Genomic DNA, 23,837 nt, shown 5'->3' on the forward strand with positions numbered 1-23,837 from the left:
TAGATGGGGAAACAATGGAATGGTGAGAGACTTTATTTGGGGGGCTCCAAAATCACTGCACTTGGTGACTGCAGCCATGAAATTAAAAGACACTGGCTCCTTGGAAGAAAACCTATGACCAACCTAGACAGCATATTAAAAAGCAGAGACATTACTTTGCCAACAAAGGTCTATCTAGTCAAAGCTATGGTTTTTCCAGTAGTCATGTATGGATGTGAGAAGTGGACTATAAAGAAAGCTGAGCACTGAAGATTGATGCTTTTGAACTGTGGTGTTGGAGAAGACTCTTGAGAGTCCCTTGGACTGCAAGGAGATCCAACCAGTCTATCCTAAAGGAAATCAGTCTTGAATATTTATTGGACAGACTGATGCTGAAGCTGAAACTCCAATAGTTTGGCCACCTGATGCAAAGAACTGACTCATTTGAAAAGGCCCTGATCCTGGAAAAGATTGAAGGCAGGAGGAGAAAGAGTCAACAGAGGATGAGATGGTTGGATGGCATCACCGACTCAATGGACATGAGTTTGAGCAAGCTTTGAGAGTTGGTGATGGACAGGGAAGCCTGGCATGCTGCAGTCCATGGGATCACAAAGAGTCAGACACAAGTGAGTGACTGAACTGACTATCCTTTCCCATTCTATTGTTTACCTCTATTTCTCTGCATTGATCCCTTAAGAAGGTTTTCTTATGTCTCCTTGCTACTCTCTGGAACTCTGCATTCAGTAGGTATATATTTCCCTTTCTCCTTTGCCTTTCACGTCTCTTTTTTCCTCAGCTATTTGTAAGGCCTCCTTAGACAACCATTTTACTTTTCATATTTCTCTTTGGGGGATGGTTTTGATAACCACATCCTGTGCAATGCTATGATGTTCCTTCCATATTTCTTCAGGCACTCTGTCTACAGGGTTTAATCCCTTGAATACATTGGTCACCTCCATTATGTAATCATAAATGATTTGATCATACCTAAATCATCTCACATGCTAGTAAAGTAATGCTCAAAATTCTCCAAGCCAGGCTTCAGCAATACGTGAACCATGAACTTCCAATGTTCAAGCTGGTTTTAGAAAAGGCAGAGGAACCAGAGATCAAATTGCCAACATCCACTGGATCATGAAAAAAGCAAGAGAGTTCCAGGAAAACATCTATTTCTGCTTTATTGACTATGCCAAAGCCTTTGACCATATGGATCACAATAAACTGTGGAAAATTCTGAAAGAGATGGGAATACCAGATCACCTAACCTGCCTCTTGAGAAACCTATATGCAGGTCAGGAAGCAACGGTTAAAACTGGACATGGGACAACAGACTGGTTCCAAATAGGAGTACATCAAGGTTGTATATTGTCACCTTGCTTATTTAACTTATATGCAGGGTACATCTTGAAAAACGCTGGGCTGGAAGAAGCACAAACTGGAATCCAGATTGCTGGGAGAAATATCAATAACGTCAGATATGCAGAAGACACCACCCTTATGGCAGAAAGTGAAGAGGAACTAAAAAGCCTCTTGATGAAAGTGAAAGAGGAGAGTGAAACAGTTGGCTTAAAACTCAACATTCAGAAAACGAAGATCATGGCATCTGATCCCATCACTTCATGGCAAATAGATGGGGAAACAGTGGAAACAGTGTTTTTTTAGGGGGGCTCCAAAATCACTGCAGGTGGTGACTGCAGCCGTGAAATTTAAAGACATTTACTCCTTGGAAGGAAAGTTATGACCAACCTAGATAGTATATTGAAAAGCAGAGATATTACTTTGCCAACAAAGGTCTGTCTAGTCAAGGCTATGCTTTTTCCAGTAGTCATGTATGGATGTGAGAGTTAGACTGTGAAGAAAGCTGAGCGCCAAAGAATAAATGCTTTTGAACTGTGGTGTTGGAGAACTGTTGAGAATCCCTTGGACTGCAAGGAGATCCAACCAGTCCATTCTAAAGGAGATCAGTCCTGGGTGTTCATTGGAAGGACTGATGCTGAAGCTGAAACTCCAGTACTTTGGCCACCTCATGAGAAGAGTTGACTCACTGGAAAAGACTCTGATGCTGGGAGGGATTGTGGGCAGGAGAAGGGGACGACAGAAGATGAGATGGCTGGATGGCATCACCAACTCGATGGACATGAGTTTGAGTGAAATCTGGGAGTTGGTGATGGACAGGGAGGCCTGGCATGCTGTGATTCCTGGGGTTGCAAAGAGTTGGACACGACTGAGCGATTGAACTGACTGAAGTGAATTGAAATGGTCTAGTGGTTTTCCTACTTTTTTCAATTTAAGCCTGAATTTTAAGGATTTGAGCCACTATCAGCACCATGTCTTATTTTTGCTGACTGTATACAGCTTCTCCATCTTCAGGTGCAAAAAATTTAATCAATTTGATATCTATATTGACCATCTGGTGATATCCATGTGTAGAGTCATCTGTATGTTGTTGGAAGAGGGTGTTTGCTATAACCAGAGCATTAATGGATAGCTTATATGAAATGTCAACTTCAGTAGTTCTAGTAGTTACCTAGAGTTTTATGTCTTTTCCCTTTTTGACTCAAAAAATCTACAACTAAAAGTTATGGGGAAATGTATGTAATTGCTGTAATTAATAATGATTTTATTCATATTCAGTTGGCATAGACATGTATATCTTTGAGGATTAACCAGAAAATACAGTGACCAGAAAAAAAGGCAAAAAGAGAAAGATGTTTTACTTTTCAAGTACTTTTTAATTATGAATTACAAATTCTATCTACCTGAATTATTGTTCTCCTGAAATATTATAGTCACTGTATCTTCATTTTTATTTTGTTTAATTGAAGATAGAATTCATATTCTACTTGATTTTCCTTTTCATCTTCTTCATACCTATGGTTCCTATCCAAGAATGAATATTAGAATATGTTTTAAAAAATACTCATATTCTGTATCCAATCCCCAAAGGATTCAAATTCAGTAAGTTAGAACTATGTCTTTTGAAAGGTCGCAAGTGACTCAAAATCAAAATTGTAGTTAAGAAGTATTATGTCTTATCTGAAATATTCTGGAATCACACACGCATTTGAAGATTCAGTTTTAAAAAATAACATCTACCTAACAATGCACATAAACACATGTAAAATGCAAATATACTTTCAAATTATACCATAAGATGTCCTTTCACTAAGGTGTTAGGCTTCCTCATTATGACTCTAACACCTAAAAGTAAATACATTTTCTCCATCTCCTTTGACCCACTCTGAACATTCTAGTACCTTGGACTGCAAGGAGATCCAACCAGTCCATTCTGAAGGAGATCAGCCCTGGGTTTTCTTTGGAAGGACTGATGCTGAAGCTGAAACTCCAGTGCTTTGGCCACCTCATGCGAAGAGTTGACTCATTGGAAAAGACTCTGATGCTGGGAGGGATTAGGGGCAGGAGGAGAAGGGGACGACCGAGGATGAGATGGCTGGATGGCTGGCTGGATGGCATCACTGACTCGATGGACATGAGTCTGAGTGAACTCCGGGAGTTGGTGATGGACAGGGAGGCTTGCGTGCTACGATTCACGGGGTCGCAAAGAGTCGGACACGACTGAGCGACTGGACTGACTGAACTGAAGACTCTACTGGCCTCTTATCAAACTCCCTGGACTGCTTTATATTTGAATATCCTTTGGTTCTGTCACACGTAGGTGTGAGTTTAAGGCTAGAGTTCATAGAAAGAGTGGAAAGTAATGCAAAAACAATTTGGGGACACTTCATACTACTATTTATTGATTAAATACTACACTGGCTGAGAAAAAAAAGCAGGGAGGGGAGCTCCCAGGTAAAAGTGAGAAAGTTGGGAAAAGATGAATTGTTTACATCTTAATTACAATGGTTTCTCAGCTTAGTACTAAGAATAAGGCAGATTCTTAGTGAGTAGATGATGAAAGAAAAGGTGAAGAAATGAATTAACAGCTGAAGAATTAACTGAATGAAAAAAGCAGAATTCATTTTACTTTTGTTTCCATGGCCTTAGTTTCCTCATCTGTCATATGAAGGCATTAGAAGGCATTCAGATTCTCTTCCATCTGAAAGGATTCCTGCAATTTTTCCTATTCCTCTGAGAATAGAAGACACTATTCCCTAGTGCAAGGCATGTACCCAAATTATACATCAGCAGCCCTCTTGGCAAGAGAGGGAGTGTAGAGGGGATGTGTGCTGCTTGGCCGTATACTATCATGTTAAGCTAGAAGTTGGCAGGTAAAGTCAGCATTTGCTATAGCAGTTCTAACATTGGGATAGCTTATGGAAGAAAACACTGTTTTAACACGAAAACAAACAGAATGTATATGACCTCAACTTGAAATAAAGAGGCAGATTTATGTGCCTTCACATGAGACACTGTAGAAAGTAAATTATTTCTTGAAATAAGTAAGATTCATAGGGAAGGACGCAGAATGCTGTCATTATATAAAGAGTATATGGTAAGCATCTCCATAAAGACACCTAAGACCACCTATGGTAACGGTGGTCGCCTTCAAGGATGGGAAATGGGTGACAAGGAGAAATTCTGAAGGGGGAATTTAATTTACACTGAATTATGACAATTTTTGAGTCTGTATAATGTGCATATATTGCCTATCTATAAAATATTATTGAAGTGAAACAAAATAGTGTATTAGTGAAGATGCAAAAAAAAAAAAAAAAAAACACAAGAAACTCTTTTAAGTTTTAGTCACCAGTGGAATTATATTTTAAATGCAGTGATATAGTCTGTTAGTACATTCCATAGCAGATGAGAATATTTGGCCAAAATAAATCAGTGGATACAGTATATATACTACCTCTCCTCTTTTGCTGCTTTATCCATCATTATTTTTAAAATATGACCAATATAGTGATAGGACAGTTAAATAAAATCCTTTTAACTAGATGACACTCAGTGGAGTTCTGCTTCATCCAACCTCATATATACAACAGTTTCATAGAAATCATCATAACTTTTTTACACTTCAGAGACAATACTGATCCAGCAAGCAGTCACCTCTGCATGTGATTTCCTGGGAGCCTGTAAGTATTTTTCCAAGAATTGTGAGACTACGTTGTTAATGTTGCTGTTTGGTTGCTTGGTTTCATCTGACTCTTTCGTGATTTCATGGACTGTAGCCCACCGGACTCCTCTGTCCATGGGATTTCCCAGATATGAATACTGCGGTGCATCCCCATTCCAGGGGATCTTCCTGATCCAGGGACTGAACCTACATCTCCTGAATTGCAGGTGAATTCTTTACCACTGAGCCTCCTGGGAAGCCCGTGAAACTACATTAGAACACCATTTAGCCATAATACTCTCCTTTTCTTTTGTCCCTAAAGTGGTGGTAACTCTGTTAGTCAATCTATTAATCCCTCTTGGAATGTGATGATTAATTATTATGAAAAGCCTGAGCACTGACAGGTGCAAGACAATCCCATTCAGGTAGCACAAGAAAGATCAATGAGGGAAACAAACATCATTTTTGGAACTTTATTTGTTGCTTAAAATGTAATGCCATACAATTTTAACAATCACTTAAAAAAGGATTTGTATTTGCATAAAACAGAAGCAAAACAGAAAGATATGAAATAAAATGCCATCTTGCTTCAAGTTTTCAAATCAGTACTTAGAGTACTAATATACAGCTATATACACTGCAAGTATATTATAGAAATATACTATGAGTAATCTTGAAACCACAATAAATATCAAGTAGGTTTTTAGGCACACGGCATAGAAAAACGCAGAATCAGCATAATCCTTGAGAGTGCTGAGTGACTCATTCTTAGATCACTTTCATACACATGTATTGTACACAAAATATATAGCCATCACACACATGATCCCCAGTCACTTCTGAATTTCACCTTTCATCCCAGCATCCGTGCCTTCTTATTCTTTGATACTATTGCTCTATACAGCTATTACATAAGAAAATACTTTGCAGTTTTCTTCAACTAATAGCCTAAGAAGGTATCAATGCTACCAAAATAAGTGCAGCCTATCTACACGATATGTTCATGGAAGTGTGCTGAGCGGCACCAGCTTACAGAACTGTTCATTTTAATCCTGGGGGTTACCCTGAAGGCAAAGTTAATCCATTTTGAAGTATACCATTTTTGAGTTGCCCATAGCATGATAGCCAGAAATCGTTAGAAACTGAGGTAACACCTGTTTTTATAGAGAGAGGAATCCCTGGAAAAGACAAATGCCAGAAGTGTTTTTAAAACTTCCAACCAATGTGGACCTCAGTCAGTTATTGTACACTTTGTCTGTGACTCTTTCTGCTCAAATGTAAACCGAAGAATCCAAAGGAATGATCAAGCTAAATTTACCTTTACCATTAGGATTAAAGATCACAGCCACGGAACACCTGAGATCACCCTCTGATAAGGGAAGTCTGACGCTTCTCTTAGTAGAGCCAATGTTCATTAATAAAAATGAACCAAATAACCCTCACTGATTTCTGCACCCCCTGCCCCCGACCTCCAGCTACAAGTCAGATTCCGGCATGTCTGGCATGTCGGCCATCAAGTACCCTATCCCATAGCGTCCGTTGGGAGCTGTATCCAGAGTTGGCGATCCACTTTGTTTTCGATAAATATTTTTACCGAAATTTGGAGAGGACATCTCGCTTGATATCTTGCCATGAATGAGGCTTGCATCATCTCCCTCTAAGTTTATGGGCTCCTTCAGGACCCTTCCTCTCTTATAGGTCACAGATGCTAAATTACCAGAACTATCATCTATCAGGTTGCAGCGGCGGATGATGAAGACAACTGGGATGGGCAATACTGCCAGGACCATCAGAGAGATACAGATGACCATCCCCCACGTTGGGTAGCTCAGAAATTTCTCAGATGCCTGTTAAAGTCAAAAGATAATTATTAATCATCTAGCATTCTCTGCAGGGAAATGAAAAAAAATTATATTTATCTCAGGTTTATAAGCAAAGAACCTGGGCTAGTCTTGTGACTAATTAATAAATCGCTGTGAAAGTGACAGTAAGCAACTTCCAAGGCAAAGCCTTAAAAGCCTGACGATTTCTGCCTCTGTCTTAGATGCTGCCCTGAGCCCATAATGCCTGGAAGAAGTCAAGAATGAAAGCTCACACAGAGCCCAGCTCTCCAAGTTCAGTCAACTGCATGAGTTGACTCAAACAAGACCCAGAGCAGAATCGTCCAGCTTATCCACAGAACCCTAAGAAATAATAAGTCAGCACTGGTTTTAGTCATTAAGTTTTGGGTCATTGTTACTAAGCAATGGACACCTGTTATTTGTGGCACATCACCTTTCTGCTGCTGCTGCTAAGTCGCTTCAGTCGTGTCCGACTCTGTGCGACCCCATGGACGGCAGCCCGCCAGGCTCCTCCATCCCTGGGATTCTCCGGGCAAGAACACTGGAGTGGGTTGCCATTTCCTTTTCCAATGCATGCATGCATTCTAAGTCACTTCAGTCGTGTCTGACCCTGTGAGACCCCATGGACAGCAGCCCACCAGGCTCCTCTGTCCACAGCATTCTCTAGACAAGAATACTGGAGTGGGTTGCCATTTCCTTTTCCACATTACCTTTCTAGAATCTGAAATTAAATTTTGAACTACAGTTGTCCCCAAGGGTTTTGATAAAGGATAGCAGACTTATTTTTTTAGAATAGTCATGAATTTAGTTGTTGTTATATAGAATTAGTGACCACAGAATAAAGATCAGGGGTAGCTCTAAAAATTAAGCATTCTGATTTTCTAATAGATAATATATATCTTGTGGCTGCATTACAAGATATATAGCAGCTTGAGAACAGAAACTGAATATTCACGGCTAATAGAAGGCAGTTAAAGCAAAAATCTACTTCAATATTTATTTAAATTACGTTTACATGGTTGATGCATATTTTCATTGGTATAGAGTGTCTCAGATATGATTTCATAAATTTATGCAGGAAAAATTATTTCTGGTAGTTTGATCAGTATGTTCTCTAGTGTCAAAAGCCTAAATAATTATGAGTCCATCTATGGTGATGTGGATAAAATTACTTTAATGAGGTCCAAGTCAATGTTTCTTATGTACTAAGAATATTCACTAAAAATAAAAAAAATACATATTTGGGGTCAAACAAAACATAAATCTTAAAGATTGCTGCATAAAAGCACTACCACCCATTAAACAGCAAACTATACTGAAAAAAGTGAAAGCCAAAAACCTTTAAAATGATATTTTGTGTAATCTTTTATCTGACTTTCTTCCTTTTTTTTTTTTTTACCTTATCTTCCATCCATGCATTATAGCCAGGAGGACTTAATCCCATATTCACAATGCTAGCGATTAGCAGTGATAACAGCATTAGAGGAGATATATATTTCCACATATAGTAGTAATATCTATTGGGAGCAAAGCCCAGCATATCCTTTAGGTCCTCCATAAACCTAAATAGAAAGAAATAATTTAATTATTCCCCAAGTTAAGGTATCTATATCAAAATATGATAAATTAAATGTCCTTTAAAATGTGCATTGTATCAATGGTTTGACCAAGGTTAAACATGATACCCTATGACAATTTATACTGAATCTAAAAGTAATACTGAAGATGACTTATCAATTAAGAACATTTATAATGTAAAATGGAACCAGTGTACTGTACTTTTTATTTGGAGGAAGTCCCCTTAAGCCAATTATTGGGAAGTCTCCTCCAACTGATGACCTTCCATGCTATGAACACAATATTTGCAATACATTAAAATTTCCTTGTTTCTCTCTCTCTCTCTCTCTATTTAGAGATAATTAACTCACATCATCCAATCCAACTGATCCAAACTCTCATTTCTGTTTTCAGTCTGGTGTCCTTTGATTGAAAGAGGGTCCACACATTATGATTCTTTGATTTTTTATTTTTTTCTGAAGTCCTTTTTTCACCTCTGCTAAGTGCCTCCTAATCTCTGTATCATTTCTGTCATTCTCTTTTTGAATGAGTTGGGCACTCTGTCCCATAGTCTCCCACAGTTTAGATTTTGCTGTTAATAATTGCATCCCCACACTGTTGGCTTTGCAAGCGCATCTCATCCTCCTATTTCCTGTGAATTAGCTCTTAGACTGAGTAATGATTAGACTTATGTGTCTGCTTTTTAAAGTCAAGTTATTGATACATTATTTACCTGAAATAAGACTTGCTTTTTTTTTTTTTTCTTTTTCTTTTTTGGCTGCATGACTCGTGGGATCTTAGTTCTCAGAACAGGGATCAAACACAGGGCCCCAGAAGTGACAGCACTAAGTCCCAACCACCGAACCACCAAGGACTTCTGCCTACTCACACTTGACAGCTGTATGATGTTAACACTGTCAGGAGCATGTCACCGTTACATACTGGTTTATATCCCTTAATATGTAACTCGAGATAAAATATGTACTGCCCATCCACCAGTCTTGTACTAATGTTTCTGTAGACTTTTTGGTTGTCTAAAGCTAGTTCTCCCGCAGATTCTTCAAAAAGGGATCACAGTGACTATATTCCCTAATTTTCTTGCATGTTTAAAATTATCTGTGATCACTATATTTGAATGTCAGGTCAGCTGAATTTAAAATCTGTAGTTTATATTTTCTTTCTTTGAAAATCATAAATATATCTATGTAAGATTGTTACAAAAATTTTGCTATCAGATTTTTCTATTGTAAATAATTTGTTTCGTACTGTTTTTTACCTGCATGCATGCTTTTTTTTTTTTTTTTTGGTTTGTCTCCAAGTAACATCCTAGGTTTGTCTTGGTGTCAGCCTTTATGTCTGTTTTTTCCAACTATATCATTGCCCTTTCAACACTCAAGTTATTTGCTTCAGCATGTTTCTTTAATTATAGTTTTTAGAGTTATTTTCCAGCCACTGCGTTTAGAGGTCCTCATTGTACAAATATTGAATCATCTTTGCTTGACTGCTGTTTCATTTTCTTATCCTTGGTGATTTATGTTTGATTTTAAAAATTATTCCTCCTTTCTAGCTTCTAATTCTCGAGGAGATATATATTGTACTCATTGTTTTTTTAAAATTTGACTTCATTTATTAATTGATTTTTCTGTTATATGCAATTATTTCCTGAGTTCTATCACCTCTGTTTTCAAATCTCCCTTGTCTCTAATTATTATATTTCTCAATTTTAAAATAACTGCCAAATGCTATTCTTTTGTGGCTTCTATCATTTTTCAACATTATTTCAACTTCATTTTGAAATATGATTAGTTTTCCATCTGTTTTGCTTGTGTGGATTTGTTATCTGAAGGGATATTATTCTGCTCCTCTCTGCTTCTTTTTAATGACTTTTGTTTATGATTTAACCACACTTAAGTGAAATAAGATTTCCTGAATTTTGGAAAAGGAAGGATACATGGGCATTGCTTCTTTTTTTTTTTTTTTATTTACTTATTTTTGGTTGCATTTGGGTCTTCAGTGCCGCACGGACTTTTCTCCAGTTGTGGCAAGCGGAGACTACTAGTTGCAGGGTGTGCATGGGCATTGCTTCTTTATTTTTTAAAAAAACGTATTTGCTTATTTTTCGCTGCATTTGGGTCTTCAGTGCCAAGCCCCTCCTCTCTATTTTTGCAAAGTAATCAAAAAAGGTGGCCTCATAGTTTCTCAGTTTTTTTTTTTCTAACCTCTGCTCTCTTTCTCATATTTACTTGGACTTCCTTTTCCAACACCTCCACTACCCATCTCCTGCTCAGCTCAGGTTTTGCTCCCACCACTCTGCTCACAGTGCAGAGCTTTATCTTGGAAGAGAACTTTGGGTTGTTCACTTCAAGATTTTAGAGACCATATTGTTCCAACACTGATGATCTTGTTGCATTTGGATTCCTCTGCAATCTGCTAAATGAGGCCAAAGATACTACTTCTCCCAGGTTAGCTCACTATCTTCAGGTTAATCAGCCTACCACACATTGCAGGGAGGACCTGGGGGTGAGTAGAGAGCTGTCCGAGGCCCAGCTCTGTATCCGCTACCATCACCCACACGGATATGACACCGCACAGGTTCTGTGGCTGCCAGCGGTTTGTCCCAACCTTTCATATTTGAGGGTTCACAGGAATATCTTCTTTCCAGTGTCCATGGGTATTTGGTTTGGCCTTCTAGCCATTCTTTTTCTCCTTCGTTTTAAAAAGGAAACAGGGAAATGCAATCTATGCAGCCATCACTTTCAGCATCATAGGAGCTTCCTTCTCATTTTCTCTCAATCATATTTCTTCCTAAATCTCTTACCCCAGGGATCAAACCCAGGTTTCCTGTAGTGCAGGCAGATTCTTTACCAACTGAGCTACAGGGAAGCCCATACAATGTTTCTTTTTCTGCATTTGAATTTGCTATCTCAAACATTTAGGTTTTGGAAGGCTTCTTTCTCTCAACCCTGTCTCTGGAAATTTAGGTAAACATGGCAGATGACAGAGCAGAACTGAGCTCAGGACACCACTGAAGGTGAACAGGAGGAACATAATATTCCTGCAGACATTTAGAGGCGGGAAAAGTAATTAAATAAGAGCGTTTTAAACAATAGAATTCCAATTGTGCTTCTTGGACAAGATATGAGCTTTAGAGACCAACAGATCTGGTTTCAAATCATACCTCCATAATTTCTAAATGTATGTCTTAGTACTTCTGAACTTCATTTTTGCCATTCTCAAGAAAGATAATACCCATCTTGGAGAGTTATTGTTATAGGCTCATAGACAACATATGCAAAGCATACTATCCTACAAACAGCAGAAATTTATAGATGCAAGTATCATTAGTAGTATTATTCCTCTTGTTGTTACAATGATTATTATTTAGGAACTACTAAAAAGAAATATTTACCACTATGCCTATTATAAATGATGAACAGTCTAAATGGAAAACTAAATTATGATCCTACTGATCCACAGATCAGCCCAATAACAATACCAAATTCCAACACAGTGTGGGTGAGGAGTTGGGGGTAGCTCAGTAGACTATAGAAATATCTCGTTTTGAAATTAAAGTTAAAAGTCCTGGCTCTACAACTAAGATACTGTGTCCTCCTATACAAGGCGGGCCAATTTCACATCTGTGATAGGAGCAATATTAGTTACCACAGAATACTGTTACGAGGATTAAGACAATGCATACGGCACTCCCCTGATGATTAGGGATGTCGACAACTTTTCGTGTATCTGTTGATCATCTGTATGGATTCTTTGGAAAAATTCAGGTCCTTTGTCCATGGCTTAATTGACTTTTTTTTTTTGCTACTGTGTTATAAGTCCTTATACATTGTGGATATTAACCCCTTATTAGATATTTGATTTGCAAATATTTTTCTCATTTAATAGGTTGCCTTTTTATTTTCTTAATCTTTTCTTTGGCTGTGCAGCCATTTTATTTTGATGTAGTAATACTCCACGGAGTCACGAGAGTCAGAGACAGCTTAGCAACTAAACAATATACAGCTATTACTACTATTGCTATTTAGTACATGATCATTAAATGTTAAGTTTTCCTACCTTTCCTTGCCTGGAGCTCTTTAGAGTAATAAAATATTCTCTAAGTTTTGTCACAAAGCTCACTCAGTATAATAATGTTCTTTATGTTGTTGAAGAGGACTCTGGTCCTCATTCAGTGAATTTATTCCTGCATCAGAGAAACCTTTAATAAGCTTGATGGTCTTACTGCCTTAATCCATACGTGCTATCTGGAGACAACAAACTTAAACAATATTGGACAAGGTCTCCAGAAATCTTTTTCTTCTGAGATTACTCTAATGCTTCACTGCATACAAGTTTATATAGTTTTCAGACCAAGCAGGTATATAATTAAAAGATTCAGGCATCTAGTGAATTCAAGTCATGACTCCATAAATATATTATGTATAGTGAATGGTATATATATCTTGAACCAGTGAGATACATGTATATATATATATATATCTTCCCAAAATGGTCCTGCTACACAAAACATTGTGTAACATGATAAAAATAAGGCATTTTATTGCATAACAAAATAAAATCCCTCTTGTAAAAAAGTTTGGCAACATAATTAGAAGTACAGACTTTAGAGTTAAGTAAAAATGGGCTTTTGTGGTGGCTCACACGGTAAAGGATCCGCCTGCAGTGCAGGACACCTGGGTTCAATCCCCTGGGTTGGGCAGATCCCCTGGAGGAGGGCATGGCAACCCACTCCAGTACTCTTGCCTGGAGAATCCCCATGGACAGAGGAGCCTGGTGGGCTGTAGTCCATGGGGTCACAAAGAGTTGGACACAACTGAGTGACTAAACACAGCACAGCACAAAAACAGCTATAAATCCCAGCTCTGCCTCTGTTCAGGTGTGTGATGACCAAGTCACTTGGTGTCTCACTAAGCCTGCATTTTCTTATGTGTGAAATGGAGAGAACAATGGCTCAAAACAACTTAACAAGATTCTTGGAACTTAGTCAATACACACAAGCTCTTGGAAGTTCCAATTTGATAACCAGAATTAAATCAAAGCTCCAGAATCCTAAACCTCATTACCATCTACGCCATTCTATCTCATCACCTAATAAGGAGATGTACTTTGTTAAAACTGTTGAATGGAGAAGAGCCTGCATAAGATTTGATTTTCGTAGCAAGGAATTTTTCCCTGCAGTCATTTTTCTCCTCTTCTAAGTGAGATACATATTAACAATTAGTCTTTCCAAAGCAGAGATGTAAAATGGAAGCATAAGAGAATATACTTACTTATCTATGCCATAAACAAAGGATACGGCAATATTCTCCAAAATGACGACAATTAGCAGAGGCAGGGTTGCAGAATAGTCATCAAACATTGTAACAAAGTAGTTTCCAGAGCGCTGCACAAATATCAGGCCAATACAAAATGCCAAAAGACAGCAGATAACTGAACAAAAGGAATAATGGAAAAAAAAAAAAAGACCTTGTCAGAGTCAAGTCTTTTAAGCTGCATTATAAATTATTATATGCACTTTGTTTCTACTTTTTATAAGTTGTCAATAATATGAATAGGATACTTTTCCTGATACCATGGAATATATTGGGAATTAGTTACCTGAATATAGCCCTGGATTTAATAGGAATTCACTGTAGGACAGTAACTCAATTCATCTCCTTGAGTCTGTGGAAATGTATGTACCAAATCCAAATAACAAATGAGGCAAAACAGAGAAGATAATAATAGTATAAATCTCCATATCCATGTCTCATTATTAACAGAAAAGTGACCTTTTCAGGCAGCAAATGTTCATAGGTCATTTCTACTTTTAATAATGTTTTCTAGTTTTGGAAGCAATACTGAAATTTCAAATTAATCATGAGATGAATGTGCCTTATAAGACTATGATAACATATATTTTTATATTTTACTGAAATATGATTATTGTTAAAGCATAACTGAAAAAAAAAAGTTTGACCCCTTAGCAGTAACCCATACTCTACCTCGATATTGCCTGGGCAGATGAGTTGGAAATACAGTTAGGACAGGGTTGGCCAACCAGATTCTCCAATTAATTAAGAACAGTCTAAAAGGAGTTTCTGTAGGAGTGCACAAAGATGCAGAAACTTCCAACCGGATACCATTACCATAGAAATTTAGAGAGAATTCTAGAGTCCATATACTATTCACATAGTTTTGTTAGACTCTTTATTCTCTCATGCATGTTAGTAGAGAAGCCCTCAAAAATAAGAGATGACTAGGCTGTTTTTCTCAACTCCCTAATAGCAGACGTGAGTAAAAATAACAGAAGTGGGGCAGGTGGAGGCAGTTCAGAAGGAGAGAAAACAGGCATCCCTGGGTCCCATCCAATGGAGGCTCCCGAGCAATCTCAATACGTATGGGTTAAATTAAGCCATTTCATTCATCTTGTGAGTGCTAGGCTAGTGGTATGACTTACATCATCCGTAAGTAAATATTATATATAAACACATCAGGTAGAAAAGGAAAAGCATTAAGAGCATTCACTTGGAGTCTAACACATATTGAAATATTTAAATGCTTGTCACAGCAAATCATACTCAAAGTCTCAGGATGGAAGTAGCAGAGCTTAGATTTGAACCATGGCCTGTATTACACTTACTCTTGCGTAATTGCATCATAGTATAAGCAGGAAGAAAGTGTACTCTAGGTGCTACAGACACCGAGAGCTTTGCTGACGAGGTGAGAGGAACAGACAATACGTAACTTAGATCTAAGTCCTACTGTCATATCAAAGCAAACAAAACCATTCGACAAACGTGATGGGGGAACATTTCCTCAAAGTAAGTGACCTGAAGTAAAAGTATGATCCCCAAGTGCAGGTAAAGGGAGTAGAGAGTATATTCCTCTTTACTCTGATCTACTAAACCTTCCACTAGGAGTTGGCAAATACTCCCATGTATGTCCACCACCCCCCCCGCCCCCCGCCACACACACACACACACACACACACTGTTGCTGTTCCCTTAATTTTGCAAGCCCTCTTATATCAGGAGTGTTGAGATACAGGGCAAGATGAGGAAAGCAGCCAAGATGACAGTTATTTAGTCTGCATGTCAGAGGATATTGATAGCCTTAAAATAAATAGAAACTGCAGAAGCAGAGCGTGCCTTTGGGGAAAAGGAAGAGACATTTCTCATTTATATCCAACTGAATTAAAGAAATCTAGATGTAAGTATCTGACAAACTGCTGAAATTGTTTAGACTCACACTAAGCAGAGCACTGAGTGATAAGGGTACATATGCATTGGAACGTTATTGACACGTAAATGACTACCGAATCTTTCAGAGCTAACAACACAGCCTGGGGAGGAGCCTGTGCACCACTGGCCAGCATGCAAGATCATCTGTATATTTTTCCCCAATTAATTTTCGCGTCACTTACCAACACTGTTGCTGCACTCTGGTCTGGCCGCTTCCTTGCTGCTTCCTTTCTCTCTGTTTGGGTGTGCTTACTAACTAAAACTATCCTCTGACCCCTGAGAAGACCCTTGCCTTTTCTCAGTCAATTTCCATGCCTTCTGCTGATAGTGCCCTCATATATTTAGATGATCTCTGCTGCTTCTTAATTCGCAGAACATGTAAAGTCTTTATCATGCGGTCAGTATATTACATGATACAAGTTTTATCTACCCATGTTGATTTTAATTATCAGTCCTATTCTGATAATTAGAGGAGAGGTTCTCCTATATGTCTGCATCTCTCCTGTAATTTCTCTTACATCCTTGGTATCCTTCAAATGCCAGGACGATGCAATACACAGCCAGTACTTTAATAACTGTTTGCAGATTGGACTTATTAACAACCGTCAATATTGATAAATCGTGTTCTTATCTTTCCTTCCTAGATATATTAGCTTCTATCAGGCTACAATTGCTATTTCAAATGGAAACTAAATTTAGGCTTGTCAATGTCAGCTATACACTTTTGAAAAATCCAATGATCTGGACTTTTTTTTATAGAATTATTTGACTTGAATACAAAATTATACATGAACATTCTTTGACTTTGTTCTAGTACCAGCAATTGATAATGACATTACTACGAATAAAGAGCAATATAATAAATGATAACTAATAAGTAATCAATAATAATTAATATGATCTACATTGTTTCATTTGCCTATTACATAAATCCCTAAGTAACAAATACTTCTGAAACATATTAATAAGTGGACTTTAAAAATAAACCCTTTTCCTACTTCCATCTCTGATCAGCCACCAAGAGTAAAATGGCCTGCCGTCAGTTCAATGAAAAGTCAAATACATAAAAACTCACCGGTGAGGATTTCTTTCCTCACTTTAAAAGTGTCCACAACGGGTGTGATGATCCCTTCAATGGTTCCAAACATGCTGCCAAGCCCTAGGTTTACCAGCATGAGGAAGAACATCACTGACCAGAAGGGAGATGCAGGGAAATGTGTCATCGCTTCTGTAAAGGCAATAAAAGCTAAACCAGTCCCCTGAACAGCCTGTAAGATATACAGAATAGCCACATTAGTCGGAACCACGTGCAGCGCTGGCTATGTATATGAAAAGGCAGGGAAACTCTGAATATGCGGGGCAGTTACTGGAAATAAGCACACTAATATCATCATGTTGTCTCCTAAGAAATGTGCCTCTAAACAAAATTCAGGGTGATGATGTTATCTCATAAAGACCACGGATAGAGCCAAAATTTAAAAATTTAAGAGTAAGTTAGTACATAAATCTTTCCTTATGGAGTTTAAGATTGTTGTGTTAATGATGGCTTCATCTGTAACTTCCTGCACACAATTCTTTATGGTTAGTCTTGGGTACATTTAGCTATCTTAAAGAAGTGATCAATGGCCAATTTCTTCATTATATTTTCCTTTTTGGCAAAGTAAAGAGAAGGTGACAATTTATGCAAAGCTATTTATTCACATTCCCCTATATCATGTTTATTCAAGTATACAGCAGTGGCTAGAAAAAGGACTTAATCATGACTTAACAAACGTAACTAGTGAGATGGGAGATATCATTCATGTGTCCAAACAGTTATACAATATGTAAATGGTCATCATAATGTATCTAATTTCATTTTCTATGTGAAAATCACCTTATTTCTATTCATATTTTAAATTATTATGGCTTCATCAGTGAAACTACTTTTTAAAGTAAAGCAAACCTTTCTGATTTAAGAAAATATGCTCTCTGAAATAAAGATGAATTTTTGAAACAGCATGCTCTTCCACGGGCATTTTAAAGGTCCTTTTCCTAAAAGAAGTCTTCTGGGTAAGGCATATTTTAAGTTAATGAGAACTGTTTTAGTGCTTAAACATAGACTACTAACTTTATTGAGCTCATCTTCAATTTGACAGGCGTTAAGATGAAGCTCAGGAAACTCTTCTTCTTTCACTTTTTGAATGATGTCATAAACTAAGTCATAATCTTCTGCAGTAATAGCTGAAAAGTTGATATGATGGGGAATAATATCTTGACTAATGTTTCCCATTTTCACAAGTTTTATGATCATTTCCGAATTTCTGAAAAGTAAAACAGCATTAATAAACAGTTGTGGGTTTGGGATGGAGATTTTTTTCAAATACAATTATGCCATAAACTGTAAAGGAAATTAACAACCATACTCTGCAATGCATTTCTCATTTATGACATTTGCTTTGAAGCCCAGAACTGCAAACACCACCAGTGTTGCCAGGATAGAAGTAAAAAAATTGATGAAAGACACCAGGACAGCATCAAAGTGGCAGTTGTTGTCTCTCTTGTTGTAGCTTGAAAAGGCGATGACGCCACCGAATCCCAGACCTAAGGCAAAGAACACCTGAGCTGCAGCTTCTCTCCACACCTTCGGCTCCAGCATGATTTCAAGCTGTTTAAAATTAAACAGAACAGAAGTCAGCTGCAAAATATTATTTCTCAATAATCTAAAGGAATTGATCCTGTTGTTTAAATATATCATAATGACACACACCCAAAGATAATTCAAAACAGAGAATTATCTGTTCTTAAGGAGAAAGAACACATTTTTCATTGAGGAATTATACAAGGAAAATGAATAAGAAAGGCCATAGACTTTAGAACCTTTAGACGGAGATGTTACTTACATGGAGAAAAAAATCATATGGGAAATTTTAAATATCTTTAGGACAAAGCAAAGGACTATTTGAGGGAGAAATGAACTATCTTCACTTATTTCTATCTATGTCTTTGTTTTCTTTCCAAAGCAACATAAACCAGTTAGCCATGAAAGTTATAAACTTTATTTAAGTAATGCCCTAAGTTTTGTGTTTTCTGGTGAAGTCTAACAGCCAAACCAGGTAATAATTATAAGCTGGGTAGAGTTAACTATTTGTACTTTGCATATTCACATAGATATTATTGTTTCATTTAATAGTTTCCTGAAAGCTTTTCCTTTGAAAATTGAAGTAATTCAACCATATAATCTCTAAAGATGGTTTCAGATCCAAAGTTTTTAAGTTTGGAATCTGTGCTGAACATATTTTTCAAGTAACTCTGCTTTACTTCTTAAACAATTATCACTGTATGTAACTAAACCTTTTAAATGGAACAATTAATATTAGCCATAGTGGGCAAAGACCTCAATAAACAGTTAAATTTGATTTCAGTAATAGTAGTACTTAAATTGGTATTTTATCTGTTTTCACCTTTGCAATGAAATTGCCTTTATTGGAAACAAAGCCAGATGTGGTTAAGAACATGACTTCCATAGACAGTCATTTAATAATCTAAAAATAGAGCATCCTAGGGTAAGTGGCCTGTTCACTCTGAGTTTATTCTCAACTGAAAGACGAGAGTAACAAAGCATGTAAATACTGCTCATCACATTGCCTACCTCACTGAGTCCTCAATAACTGCTAACATATGGACTATAGTAACAGCTACGCTGATAAGCATTGGAAAAGACCCTGATGCTGGGAAAGACTGAGGACAGGAGGAGAAGGGGGTGACAGAGGATGAAATTGTTGAATGGCATTACTGACTCAACGGTCATGAGCAAATTCCTGGGGATAGTGAAGGACAGGGAAGCCTGGCATGCTGCAGTTCACGAGGTCTCAAAGAGTTGGACGCAATCAGCAAATGAAAACCGAACTCATTCAACTGTCTATCTCTACTTTTCCCACTAGATGGCAGACAATCCCTATTTACTAAAGACATTCTGATTATTGCCAATTCAGAAACTGAGTCTCCGTTCACTGAGAATATTTTGTGTACTTAGGTACTTTCTCCCTTACATAAACAACTTAAATTTAAAGGAAATTGACAACTTTTTATTGTTATTATATTAACTGTCACATCCTACAATGGCCTAATACCAATCTTATCAATAGTCCAAAGTAAGCTGAAGAAGTAATTCACTTATTTTAATAGTTATTTCCAGTTCTGGTTTAAAATGTTAACCAAGTATTGCAATTTTAAACATGGGGACCATGTAAAAGTGTCATATTCAAGTATCTAGATTCTAAAATATCTATTTAAATCAAATATTTAGAGTCATGTCACAAATTACCAACTTAGAGAAACGCAATATTCCAGGAATCCACACCAAAGCTAGTTGTTTTAAACTCAGAAAACTTTTTTTTTCTCTATATTGTAAAAAAATAAATATTTGTGGTCACTAAGTATGGCCCATTTGTGGCTCATTTAAATGATAATATAGCTGAAATTCATAAATGTGAACTAATTATTCGCTGAGAAATTCCAACAACCCTACAGGACTTTTGAACAATAGAAGAGAAGCAGATCACAATGTCAACATTTTTGCTACTTGAGAATGAACAGAACCCCACTTGGAACCAGATACTCAAAAAACACAGCCTCTTTTTCACAGTACCACGGCAGCTGCCAGGAGTGCCGGTTTCAGGGAGGCTAAAATCTTATCCCCAAGTCTCTCAGCACGATGCGTGGTACAGTCATCCCTCAGACAACTTCCAATTTCTGAACCAAACTGAGATTGTGTCTTTATAACTCATTGTCTGATTATGATAGTGTTAGCACGCTAATTGAAGTATGATTTCATTTCAGTGAATATCCAAAATCTACATGCACCTCAAATATGTTTCTGACTGTTTCCTATCAAACCAACATGACAAGTCTCAATGAGCCCTACATTGAGGTCAGCTCTAAGCTGAATGACAGAGTTTAAGTTCTGAGCCTTTTAGGAAACCTAATGGAATTTTCCTGAAATGCATATGCATTTATAAAAATTACAGAACTTCCCAAACACACTAATATAAATACTATTCGAGAAAATACAAAACCTCAAAACAGAACAAGAAACCTTGAATTTTTTCTAAGACTGGATTTCGAGTACAACAGCATTCTTAATCTGGGTCCATGGACTTTAGGCATTCTGTCAACCTCCTAAGACACTAAGCAAATTAATATGTTCATTATTTTTTCTGGTAAGGAGATCCTATTATCAGTTTGTTTGTTTGTTTTCCCCCAAAGGAGTCCATGTCACAAAAGGTTAAAAACCACTGAAATAGAAGAGGAAGTGTAAAGATTGATAAATTCTAAACTGTACTGGTGTAAAAATGGGAAGTTAATTTATTGTAAAAGAGGAATTTCTGAAGTTTAAATAGTGAAACTTACTCTGGATAAAGTGGGACATTTAAAATTGGAGAGAGTTGGATATAATTATAGATATCTAAAAGTCTTGGTTTTACTAGGCTGGTTAACATAACAGTTACAGTTTAATAGCTTAGTGCACATTGTTGTACGTAGGTTTGAACAATGATCCCTTAAATTTAACTGTGGGAATATTTTAACAACATAAAACTTTTGTGATCACAAGCTTTAACTGGAAATACAGTACATACCTCAGGGGTAAACATGTGACGGATGCCATCAGCTGAACCATTTAAAAGGAGTGCTCTGATTAGGAAGCATATAAGTACCACATACGGGAACAGAGAACTAAAATACATGATCTGCAAAGAAAGACGAAAATAGGTGAGACACACTAACAACTATATTCTTTCTCATACTTAAAGATTATTTGTGCTGCTCTATACTGGACTTTCCTGGTGGCTCAGATGATAAGGAATCTGCCTGCAATGCAGGAGACCTGGATTTGATCCCTGGGTCAGTAAGATTCCCTGGAGAAGGGAATGGCTACCCACTCCAGTATTCTTGCCTGGAAAATTCCATGGACAGGAGTCTGGTGGGCTGCAGTCCATGGAGTTGCAAAGAGTTCAACACAACTGAGTGACTAACACTTTCACTTTATATCTTCATACTGTGAAAATAACCCCTTTATAATATAATAATTAATACTATTAGTACATTGTTTAGTCATCATAGCAGAATGGCTTATTAGCTTTGATGTGGTGTGATTCATTAAGATCTATTTGGGATATAATGAAAAATGGGAAATCGTCCTTATTTAACCTCCTTTAAGAAAGTCCATAGGTGTGATGCAACTTGGATAGTGTTGATTCCTCACAGTTCACACAGTTCCCAAACAGGCAGTATTTAAGAGAAACAAAAGGACACTAACTCCTCAACAAGTACCTACTTTATAGTTTTAGATAGCAAAAGTCCTTTAAAAAAAAAAATTAAGCAAAGTTCCGTGGTAATTCTGTAAACCTTCTAGACAGTGGTCCCTGTTAAGGCTCCTACAGAACTTGAATAATGGAGTAAAGGTCTTACTTTCCACCTCAGAAGTCTTCATCATTAAACAAATGTTATCACAGAAAAGCGACTGTCCTAAGCAGACATGTGCCGCCTCCTTGACATCTCCATGTGGTTCCTAAAATCCTGGGTTTCCCCCAAAGCTGCCCCCACCACCCAACAGTCGTTAAACTCAGACATCCAGAAGTAGCTCTGCACCCTTTCTAATTTCCTGGCTTCCAGACTACCACCCGGCCTGTTGCATTGCCTGCTTACATGCTCTCCAGAAATCTAATACAGCAGGAACAAAATGCAAATGGCTCTGTCCTCCAAAGCCTTACACTAGGCTGCCTACCTGCCTGCCCTCCCACTCCTCCCTGAGCTCCAGCCCTGAAGGAAGCCAAGCTCTCATCTTCATCTTTGCAATTCTTCATAGAACACTCAGAATAAGACTTTTTTTCCCCATCCAATAGGTCCCCAAATGCCTGTCCCAATGTCCCATGAACCTTCAATGATATTACTTTGATTTGGTTTGACAGCACTTAATACTGCTGAAATTGTCATCTGTGTTTACTTGTTAATTTTCAGTGTCCTTTACTGAAATATAAGCTCTGTGAAGGCAAGGACTTTTCTCTCTTGCTCACTACCAAATTCCAAACATCTAACAGAGTTGTTAACACATATTTGGTATATGATATGTATCTGTGGGAGAAGGATTAGAGGGAAGGTGAGAAGAATGGAGGAAAAAACTTAAAAACTGCCATAGCAGAGGGTAACACAGGCAGGTCAGAGATACTGAATCCTATAATAATTGTAGACAGACAACAGAGAAGTCAGCACGATCATTTGCACTTCTATTCTGTATACTTTGTAACTGTATTTCAATATTATTAAAAATATTACAAATAAAATCTCTGCATAATTAGGAACCTCTATTTCTCTAAAAGTAATTATATTATAATTATAAAGAAATATAATTTTCAATCAACTCAGAATGGTCTAAATTTTAAATTGCATCCATTCATCCACATTTCTTGCTTTTTAAAAATCAGAATGCTTTAAGATGGAGTATGTTTCATTCTTTCTGCCTACTTTTAGCATCTTTAAATCTGTGGGTCTATGATATCTATTCAAGTAGCCTTGGTCTCATTTGAATTGCAGCTATTCCTTTTATGGTTTTTCTTTCAAATCTTGAAGCTAACTAGAAGGGTGGATTCACTTCTGCACAATAGTCTATCTTTTCTTTGTTGTCTTTAACAGAACTCAAATTTGGTACCTTTGGCAACCCACTCCAGTATTCTTGCCTGGGAAATCCCATGGACAGAGGAGTCTGGTGGGCTACATGGGGTCAACAAAAGAGTCAGACCTGAATGAGTGACTAAACAACAACAAAGTGACAACAGGACTTCTATTAACCCATTTATTTTAAAAGTGAAAATGAAGGCTGCAAAATAAAATAATCTGGATAGTTTGGTAATGATTTTTTTCCAATTGATATGATATACCTTGGTATGTTTTTAACATAATTTCAAATTAGAAGCTAACAAAGTAAATGATTCTTCCTGGAGCTATATTTGCCCATCCTAAACAACTCTAAATCACCAGAATATGGTTCTTTTTCCACATCCCATAACCAGCTGATTCCAAACTGACTCCACATTTCACACAAGCCCCTTTGCTTTCATCAATGACGTGTCACTTCACCATCAGCTTCCTGCTCGTTTTGCCTCCCGATTTTCCCTGCCGGCTCTCCCCTCCATCTCGGAAATTGATCACCCACACTACTAC

At 37.4% G+C, this 23,837-nt stretch overlaps 1 protein-coding gene across 1 annotated transcript in view; it reads right to left on the reverse strand.

Moving 5' to 3' along the window:
- Positions 1 to 5,458: 5,458 nt before the first annotated feature.
- SLC6A15 (solute carrier family 6 member 15) overlaps positions 5,459 to 23,837 on the reverse strand; it is a 52,585-nt gene continuing 34,206 nt past the window's right edge. The window contains exons 6-12 of the mRNA XM_069584147.1: positions 21,257 to 21,367; positions 18,044 to 18,285; positions 17,749 to 17,941; positions 16,714 to 16,906; positions 13,686 to 13,845; positions 8,240 to 8,402; positions 5,459 to 6,846 (exon numbers count right to left, since the gene is read on the reverse strand). Coding sequence (XP_069440248.1) covers positions 6,475 to 6,846; positions 8,240 to 8,402; positions 13,686 to 13,845; positions 16,714 to 16,906; positions 17,749 to 17,941; positions 18,044 to 18,285; positions 21,257 to 21,367 — 1,434 coding nt within the window. The 3' untranslated portion in view covers positions 5,459 to 6,474. The remainder of the gene's footprint in view (positions 6,847 to 8,239; positions 8,403 to 13,685; positions 13,846 to 16,713; positions 16,907 to 17,748; positions 17,942 to 18,043; positions 18,286 to 21,256; positions 21,368 to 23,837) is intronic.

Source organism: Ovis canadensis, chromosome 3 (assembly GCF_042477335.2).
Source record: "Ovis canadensis isolate MfBH-ARS-UI-01 breed Bighorn chromosome 3, ARS-UI_OviCan_v2, whole genome shotgun sequence".
NCBI lineage: Eukaryota > Metazoa > Chordata > Mammalia > Artiodactyla > Bovidae > Ovis > Ovis canadensis.